The sequence below is a fragment of the Macrobrachium nipponense genome, chromosome 10, assembly GCF_015104395.2.
Source record: "Macrobrachium nipponense isolate FS-2020 chromosome 10, ASM1510439v2, whole genome shotgun sequence".
Classification (NCBI taxonomy): Eukaryota; Metazoa; Arthropoda; class Malacostraca; order Decapoda; family Palaemonidae; genus Macrobrachium; species Macrobrachium nipponense.
Window position 1 is genome coordinate 23,939,237 of NC_087204.1, and position 10,000 is coordinate 23,949,236.

At 40.2% G+C, this 10,000-nt stretch overlaps 1 protein-coding gene across 3 annotated transcripts in view; it reads right to left on the reverse strand.

The window, feature by feature from the left end:
- The window catches only part of LOC135223484 (uncharacterized), a 15,456-nt gene that overhangs the window by 910 nt on the left and 4,546 nt on the right, over positions 1-10,000 (reverse strand). For all 3 annotated transcript variants that reach the window (XM_064261921.1, XM_064261922.1, XM_064261920.1), the window contains 9 exons: positions 9,600-9,739; positions 7,521-7,701; positions 6,574-6,744; positions 5,706-6,005; positions 5,135-5,365; positions 4,646-4,865; positions 2,798-2,967; positions 2,220-2,330; positions 1,068-1,177 (listed from right to left, as the gene is read on the reverse strand). In XM_064261921.1, coding sequence (XP_064117991.1) covers positions 1,068-1,177; positions 2,220-2,330; positions 2,798-2,967; positions 4,646-4,865; positions 5,135-5,365; positions 5,706-6,005; positions 6,574-6,744; positions 7,521-7,701; positions 9,600-9,739 — 1,634 coding nt within the window. The remainder of the gene's footprint in view (positions 1-1,067; positions 1,178-2,219; positions 2,331-2,797; positions 2,968-4,645; positions 4,866-5,134; positions 5,366-5,705; positions 6,006-6,573; positions 6,745-7,520; positions 7,702-9,599; positions 9,740-10,000) is intronic.

Genomic DNA, 10,000 nt, shown 5'->3' on the forward strand with positions numbered 1-10,000 from the left:
ATTTGGACGATTCATTCAGGCTGGCTGAATTTCCTCCACGCGCCTAAGAACCCTTCCAGTCCAAACAGTCCTTGTCCAACGTCAGTCAGCCTAATGACTAATGCACTTGAATTCCAAAGGAGCACATGGAATAATATGTCGAATTTGTCAAGATTTTAGGCTGTAGGTCTTGTGCCTTATCAGTAGAGTGGATGGTTAAATTTTTCTACACATTTATGAACTAATCAATCCTTGGAATCTTTATCAAATTGTGCTCTTTTCTCTCATGTGCAATGCTGCATTGTAAATAATCAAAACATATAACTGCATTAATGTACCTGTCATGACTTTTCACATCTGCATTGGTACAGCACAGTGGTTCCCAAACTCTTTCTATTCGTTACCCACTTCTCATACAGGATACTTGTCTATGATCCACCACCCACTGTACTGAACCTGTAAGTTGTCTCCACTGGCTGCCTAACTACTAAACTTCTAAACATACATATTCTCAGATTATGGCCCCCTGCAATCTGCTACATGGTCTCGCCCAGGGGGCAATGGCACCCCCGGTTTGGGAACCACTGGATTATAGCAAATTCTCTCTACTTTACCATCTAGGTCTTCAAATGGCTTCTTATTTACACTCTATAATCAGAAGATTTTGCTCAATGCTTGGCATTTCTGTGAAAAGGTGATCATATAGGTGATCTACTCAAACCTTTATTGACATGCAAGGTTTTCCCTCGAAATAGTTGATCGTCAAGGACTACCCTAAATTCATCCAACTCAACGAATTTACCATCCAAATGTCAGTTTGAAGAGCAGACTCAAACTGGCTATTACAGTTGGTAACGTTTGGTCTCGTAATCTCTGGGCTAGAGTTTGCTTCCCCATCAGGGAGCAAATAGTGAGGCTGTCTACCAGAGGTTACCACCACGAGTGACCTGGTGTGAAGTTGGGGTCACCCAGCTGATGGATGCCAGAGAGGCAAAAGCCTGGGGGAGGACTGCAACTGACGACTTTGACTTTGACTATGAGTGGATATTTGTGTAAGTAATGACCATTCATGAAAAAATCTGACTTACCTAAAGTTATCGTCTTCAAAAAATTCCGTCAGAGATCCTATGATGGTCAGGACGATGCAAGGGAGGAAAGTGGTTAGGATATATGCCCCGTATCTTCTGCTCAACATAATCTGTTTACGAAAACAAAGTTTAGAAAATTTCCAAAAATGATATTTTCACAAACTAAATAAAAAAAGTTGCGGTTTATCTGAAGTAATATTTCTTATATGACATTTACCAAAATCCTTCATCAAGATCACCTAAGTTTCATTATTTTCAGTTTTACCCAAGTCCCTATGTTACAGGTTACTTGACTCCTTGATCATTAGGTTGAGCCTTACATTAATTCTTCAATTGAAGACTAATTTGAGCCAACTGCAAATAGCTATAGTGATAAAAACAAGTTATCCACTAGATATATATCAGTAACGAGAATTCCAGTCTTTTAACCACTGGCATAGTTGATATCTATAAATTTTCCAAAGAAATAACAAAGATGTTTAGCAGTCTGGGTATGTTAGCATAACATAAAAATACCTGATCTCTAAAGATCAGGTATTTTTTATGTTATGCTAACATACGCAGGCTGTCAATAATGACAGTAACTCAAGATAGGATCCAAAGATTAACTTAGGTCTCAAGCCTAGCGACATTATGTCTTTATCCAAAGCTTGACCTGAGATACCATTATTCTGCATATTTATACGGGGATCAAAGGTGAGAGAGGCTGACGCCTCTTAAGGCGGCTTGTATTACCAGTTGACTATCGTTATTACAAACAGCAGTATATTTAGGTACACATTGCATTTCACTGTATAGAAACTGTCATTCAGTGGCTATCAATGATAACTTTATAACATAGACATCCTCTGCAAATTCTGATCGTGTGAGGGTTCCTTTATAGTTATGCAAGCGCCTCAGTGGCGTGGTTGGTATGGTGTTGGCGTCCCACCTCGGTGGTCGCGAGTTCGATTCTCGGCCATTCCATTGAGGAGTGAGAGATGTGTATTTCTGGTGATAGAAGTTCATTCGAATGACTCTAGACGTGGCTCGGAAGTCACGTATAGCCGTTGGTCCCGTTGCTAAATAACCACTGGTTCCATGCAACGTAAAAACACCATACAAACAAAATACGGTTATGCAGGCAAATATGTACTTGAAAATAATACTTACATGAATCTTCAATAGATTGGCTTGGTTTGTTGACTGATTGACGAAAGTATAACATATAGGCTGAGTGGTAAAATCAGTGAGGGTGAAATTGTCTGGCTGTAGATTAATCATCTAAAAAGAAGGAAGACACTGTAAGGTCAACAAAGTAAATTTACACTGCAGTCATGTTTACAAATTAGCACTTCTCATGGTATTTATCATTGGTATTTATCCATGTAGGTAAATAACTGAAAGTGGAATTAGTTCAGTGTATGTAATAAGAGAAGCATCAACAGCAATGGTAGCAATAGCAGTAGTGGTATGTTAGGACTAAAAGCATTGCTTTAATGTTATGTCAGTGATGTAATGCATGGCCTTATTCCTTACGGGAGAAAACTTGAGTGTAAGATCAGCTATAACAGCAGAAATGGAAACCAAAGAAGCAGCAACAAGTATAGTACTTGTAGTAGTACTATTACGTCCTGTACATCTACCACGGCTCTGTTGAGCATTACTGTTATAAAGTGCTAGTTGCAGATAGTTGTAAAAGTATGCAAGAAGAGAGGCTTAAAGAAACATCAGGTCATTCATACACTTACTCTAGTGTCGAAATAGGCTTTATAAGCTCCGAACTGTGTAAGTGCGATCTGTATTTCACAAAGATGAACCTCAAAAGGGTAATACAGAAGGTCAAAGTCACAATCAAATGAAGAAGCAACGGACTCGATGTGGGTGATGTTTGCATTACTTTCAGCATTGTACTCAAATCCTGAGAAAAGAGAAAGTGAACATAAACGGGTGTAATGTGATGCACAAAAGGAATAAATCATTTATGTATGTGTAAATGAGTAATATGATACAGATACATATTATCATGTGAAATGATTGGTTTATGGTTGTTTTTATTTTATCACCATTTTTTAGGGGATTCTTCCGCAATGACAATTATACTCGGGCATCTCCTCCGACAACAGCTACCACTGGTTCACTTGCTCCCCCTCTAATGGTAGCTGGTTAGGAAGTTCACACGAGGAGTCTTAAGTTCTGTTCCAGCATTAACCTTGTAGCCCTTGTGATTAACTACTTCCTTAACTTTGTATGGCCCTTTCCACTGCAACATCAGTTTGTTTGCCTCCAGTGGTAGTGACTCAAACACTTCCCACTCTACCTTGAATCAATGGTCTCTTTTCCTCTTGTTGCTGTGATGTTTCTGATGTTGCTGTGCCACATATAGGCTTTAGCTGGAGAGTTGACCTGTCTCCTCCGTGCAATTCTTATCTTTAGCACATAGTGATAAGTGTTGCTAACTTCATCCTCACAGCCTCTAGTATATGATTCCTGGAGAATCTATCTGTCTTCTCACAATCCTTCCTTACAGTAGCTGAAATAGTGAAAATGCACTGCTCAACTGTTATAGTTCTTGATATGTAAACTGCATCGTTGGTAGACACTGGTCCTAATCCTTGGGCCTGTCCTGTGCATCTTTAACCTAGATTTTAGCTCGCTGTCTAATCTTTCATACAGTCCATTCATCTTGGATTATATATAGTCTTAAATACTGCTTTGCTCACCAGATAGCTCACATGCCTCATTATTTTTTAAGTAAACTGGGTACATCGGTCACTGAGCATCTCCGTACAGAATATCATCTTACTTAAAACTACTTCGAGTATATCCTCTGCTACCCCCTCATTTTGTATTACAGAAAGTGCTACCTCCTCTGTGCATCTTGTAGTGAAGTCTACCACTGAAGTCTACCTTCTGCAACACTGGGAATAGAGGGTCGGTCTGGTTTACAGTTATTCTCTTGAATGACACTTCCATCTGTGTCAGCCTTTTCCCCAGTGGTATATTGCTACTGAAGCCTAAGCCTCTTTGTTTTGCAGTCTTGTGGCAAATGTCGCAGGACCTGAAAAAACTGAAGACGCCCGTTACTGCTATTAGCCAATAGATATTGCTGGTTGTATTGCTGTCAGTCTTTTTTGCTTCGAGACAATCACTGACAATGGACGTGTCGGCCAGCTTCATCACTTACGCATTATGCATCTTCTGCACTGGGATTTGCTAGAAGCGACTGCCAATGGCTTAATACTGCATTTCTCCCTCTGGGCTTGGGCTCTGTTCACAATTGCTGCTGTCTTTTCGGTATTTTCGGTAGTCTTGCTTATAAGATTGCGCCGAAGAAAGTTCAGCGCATATTTGTTGTTCTTCAGCCTCACAATTGCACTTTTCGTACTCGTAACATTCATTTTCACAAGTACATAAATGTCAGCCAATGAATGTAACATTTTCAATTTGAAGTAACCATTATGATTCTATATTACCTAATCGTCAGGAAAGAGCAAAGGGCGATTTCAAGGTATTCGTGGGTCAAAAGTTTGAATGGAAATAAATTCCCGAAGCATATCACTGCTTTCATGAATTTGTTTGTATTTTAATGCACTTACCTTCGTAGCTGTTGACAATACCCATTTTGCCGTCTGAATTCCTGTTGGCAACTGTTCGTTCAATAACATTTTTCTTCTTGATATAATTGACGTTGTCCTCAAAGAATCCATTAGCAAAATAGTAGCTGGGTTTCCAGATAGTCTTGTCTACGAAGTTGTCGTCGCTGTAATTACTCATCTGTATCAGAGTTACTCTTCCATCTGCCCAGGTTGTATTGATCTGTTGAAGATTGAGACGTGTTAATTGTAAAAATCAATCCGATGACGATTTTGATCAAGCTATGAAAAGGCAACATCAGTTCACCTTTGAGTGTCAGACAGTATAAAAAGGACTGTCATAATGCCATTTACTTCAAATATCGGAGAGGTGAAAGCGCCCAGTGCTGGCAAGTATCATTACCTGAATTCAAACATCAAAGATTTGTTTTGGAGTTATTTCTCAATCATTCGAGATATTTCCTTACCAACCGAGAGGCAAGTATCCTTTACCTGAATTTGAACTTGGATTTTGCCGAGATCAACGTCAACGTCTTTGATGGCTACAAGTTTCAAACTTATGTCCAAGGGCGTCTCTAACTTGGGAGGGCGGCTGGGACTGTAGGAACTCGGCAAGGGCTTTATCAATTTGCATTGCTCGTCGGATTCGTCGCCACAGTCATCTTTCCCGCTGCACCGCTTGGCCAGGTCCAAACAGACGCCAGTGTCGCAGGTGAATTCGTTCTGTGAACATAAAGTCATCTATGGAACCCAAGTATCTATTCCCATACGTTAAGAAAGTCAAAGAGAGATAGATAGGCAGATAGACAGTGAAGCAAAGGGAGAAAAAAAGGATACATGGTTACTTATAGGCAAAACAAACTGAATGAATACACACATCTGTAGATTCCATCCCCGGTAAACGGAGAGGTCCCCAGCGCTGGGACAGCTCCCTCAGTCTAGCCTCATACAAACCAAGCATTGCCGAGTGTATATTGTACTGCAAAAAGCAAGTAATGAGGCCTAAATACAAGCATAGTAAGTAAAAACAAGTTCAGATTTGGACGTTCAGTTCCGAACAGACCTTGGAGCAAGCTGTCAGAACCCAACTCGAGGTCTTGTTGCCTTCGGCAAACGTCCAGGTTCGCCTGCCAAATGGATTGGACGATTTATCGATGAAAGCCGTTGCTACGGACACGTTGATATCCTTAGCGTAATCTTGGAGTAATAGTACGTTGCCCGATGTTGTAGAAGATGAAAGAGATATGACTTTTCCCTCTAAGGACAACAGCCTTGGTCGAAATTCATCCGGAACAAAGTAGAACCTTTCTCTGTTGCTGGGAAATCTGTCTTGACGCATTTCAAATTTCACTGCCTGGGACACCTGTCGAAAAGGAGTGAAACTCTTAAAAGAATGACAAATTCTCTCTCTCTCTCTCTCTCTCTCTCAAAAATCATCATTGATGCATAAAGATATCAAAAACACTACATCATATGTAGGGCGCGTTACAGCAGATCCACAAAACTGTACAAAACATATGTACGTACTCATTACCTTACGAACTAATGGTAATTTTGCCATCAAAGTAAACGGGTACATCATTGCTCTGACGAACATAGTATGAAATGACCTTTTTCTCTTTTTGAAACCTTTATCACCTCTGCATAATTCCTTTTTGAAGCCTTTGCCTGCTCAGTGCACATTTCCTTTTAAGAAATCTATGCTACCCTAGTGATAATTTCTTCTGGAAAACTCTTCCACCTTAGTGCACAATTCCTTGAAACCTTTTTCACCACAATGCATAATCCTTTCTGGAAACCTATAACACCTTGGTGCATATTCCATCTTGGAACCTTATTCACACCAGTGCACATTCCCCTCTTGAAACCTTTGACATCTCGGTGCATAATTCCTTCTTAAAATCTCTTTGAAAACGAATATATATATTTACCTTACAAGAGAAATAAGATAACTGTTCTTCGCAGGCCGCTGTGAGGGTCTGGATTGTTCCTTGAAAACTAGCCTCAGGGTCATATATCGGTGATAATGTGTAACAGCTTTGTTCAGGCGAGCTCTTTTGTCCCCAAACGCTCAGCTGGATGTAGTCATCCATTTCTAGGATCTGAAATTGTTCCAAAAACTTCTCTTGAGGGATTCTGAATATTTAAGGAGCAGGAGTCTAAAATCGTGGTCATCTGATTTACATTGGTGCGGTCTTACGCCAGCACAGGCAGGACACCTTGGCCCAGAGGAGTGTCAACTGACGAAAAACTAGAAGGCTCTGCCTTGGAAACGCTGAAATCAACCTGAACAACCAAGCCAAAATCGTAAGGGCACAAACAGTGGTTTCAATTTTAAGGATTTGATACAAAATATATTCTGAGTGATGTGTACGTTAGATGAGCGATTGAAAATGAATCCTAAATGGACAGAAATATGTATATTAGCTGCAGAGTATAGTTCCAAATTTTTTTATGAATATATGCATTTTCTGATCTTTATGTATTATTACACACTTGGATTTCGAGAAGTCCACATTTATTGGATTTAAAAAAAAAAAAGGAGGCTTCACATGATGGATTTGCTGTCACAAAAGTACTATAGTATATTCACATCAACTTTGTATCTGATGTCTAGACCTGTCCCTTGCGACGCTCCTGATTGGCTGTTGATAAGCCAATCACAGGGCTGGAAATTCTCAGTCTCTCGAGAGAGTTCGCATAGGCAGGATATATGTTCCACCTCTCCTGAAAATACATCCTGCCTATGTGAACTCTTGAGAGAGATAGAGTTTCCAGCCCTGTGATTGGCTTATCAACAGCCAATCAGGAGCGTCATAAGGGACGGGTCTAGACATCAGATGCACGGGTGATGTGAATCTACTATAGGTAGCCTTACCTCTGTAAATAAACGGAGCAAATCGGGGTCTCCAGCTTGAGGCAATGTGCCTCTCAGGCTATGACACATCACCAGCGCGGTCTCGTAATCATATCTTCCGGATGTGATCACGTAATCAACTTCACGGCGAGGCAAGAAGATTTTGTAGCTTTTCTCTTTGAATATTTGAAGGTCGCATTCCCTTCAGGGAGAAAAAACAGGGGGAACACATTTTGAAAAGAAAATCAGACTATTCAAAGGGGCAAATGAAAAGATGTCCACGAGTTCTAAAGAGGCTGGTGCAACTTTATATAGTAGATTCACATCAATCGTGCATTTGACGTCTAGGCCCGTTCCCTACGACGCTCCTGATTGGCTGTTGATAAGCCAATCACGAGGCTGGAAACCCTCAGTCTTTCTCGAGAGTTCACATAAGCAGGATGTATGTTCCACCTCAGGAGCGGTGGAACATACATCCTACCTACGTGAACTCTCTCGAGACTTATCAACAGCCAATCAGGAGCGTCGTAAGGGACTGGCCTAGACTTCAAATGCACAGGTGATGTGAATCTACTATAGGAGAATGAAGTCAAACACGTTCCATACAAAAATGGTCGAGCAAGAAGCCACTGGAATCTGTCCCTTCTTAGCTCTCGACTACCTCACTGATCTTTTCGCTTATTCGGGGAGTAAGCCTATAAACTACTTTGTTGTTATTCTTGTTCGGGGTGGGGGGTAGGAAAGCCTAAAAAGGTCTGAAAAAGCTGTTTTGCATCGAGTTAAAGTCACAGGGATTTTAGGATACGATATTATTTATTTATTTATTCATTAGAGTGAAAATTAAAAAAAATTAATTTGGACAGAACAGTTCTTTCTAATAAAGTGTAGCGTATTTATCTTAATTTTCATTAGTGAAATGATGCCCTATTTGACCGTAGATTTTAGCACGTTCCTCGAGTAAGTTCGAGGTCGGATCACGCCTTGTTGGTGTATCACGCTATAATTCAAGCTGGGGTCACACATTCACATTACTGCCAAGGCAATAATTATTATCTTTAGGAACCGCTGAAAGTGGTAGTTTGAGACGAAAGACAATTTCCGCTCAATTCTTAGTCTACATTGAAAATCAGTATTTGTAAATTGTCACAGAATGAAGGCGATCCCTGCCTGTACAGTATACGACGTAAATGTATCATCATCGTCTTGTCTCTCATAAAATTGAAGCACTTTCTCCGCTTTGTCCCACCAGAGTGTCAGTCGAAATATGGAGTTTGTATTCATGCTGATCAATATTTCACTAACTCACATTACAACTACATGACTTCAGTAGAAAAGAAGACAGGGATGACGCAGGGCATATCCATTGAACTTTTATCGATTTCCCAATAGGAGAATAGTGATAGAGGAGAACTGAAGCTACCAGAACGCGATGTACTACGAGCGACCAGTACTGGGTACTATCAAGAATAGGCCTATATCTGCACATAAAAAGAGATGTTTTATATAGAATAGAATACAGAATTAAGGCCAAAGGCCAAGCGCAGGGACCTATGAAATCATTCAGCGCTGAAATGGAAATTGTCAGTAAAAAAAAAAAATAATTTAAAGGTGTAACAGGAGGAAACCTCATAGCAGCTGCACTATGGATCAAATGTTAGGTGAGGGTGGAAAGTACGGTGGAAAAAAGAGAATATGAATGGAGGTACAATAAAAGGAATGGAATAGGTTGCAGCTAGGGGCCGAAGATATTTTGAATACTATTCGGAGTGGATGTGATTCTCCCGTGGTCTAGTTAGGCGTCTGGCTGTCTGAAATTGAACTACTACATCATCCAGGCAAACCAATTCCCCGCCTTATTTGAATCTCGGTAACATAATCGAATTAACCTTATCTGACGATTTGAAGGCGGAATTAGTAGCCAACAAGTGTTGAAACTAACAGAGTAATTGACCAATTAGCTAATGTTGTGTGACAGTATATCTAACGAAAGTATCCCCACCTTTTGTTTATAGGACTGTTCAGCTCCAATATGAAAACCGAAAGTTAATTTGTGATTTGTCTTATCTTTGTAACGAATACCTGAACCGCTCTGAGGATTACCAAGGCTGTTGCGTTGTGGAGGAATTGTAATCGATCCCTGTTTCATTACGTTCGATAAAAAACGAATCACTGCATGTCTCCCAGGTCCTAAAGTTCCAGCCATCCTCTGGGATTTCTTCATTATGTGCAAGACTCCTGACCTGGAAGCAAGAGAAAAGATAAGCTATTGCTGTTACGACTTAACTACAACCAAGTTTAAGTTTCACCCGCAACTTGGTTCAACTTACTGAATTTTTAAATCTATTAATGGTATTTAATGTGAAAATACTCTGCTGACTTTTCCACATACAGTACTCCATCAGTCAGAATCACATGAGAACTGCAGACAGCCAATGGTCATAGATATGCAGATTTGATCTTGGATTGTAGTCATTTAGTGACGTGCAACTTGTAGAATAATG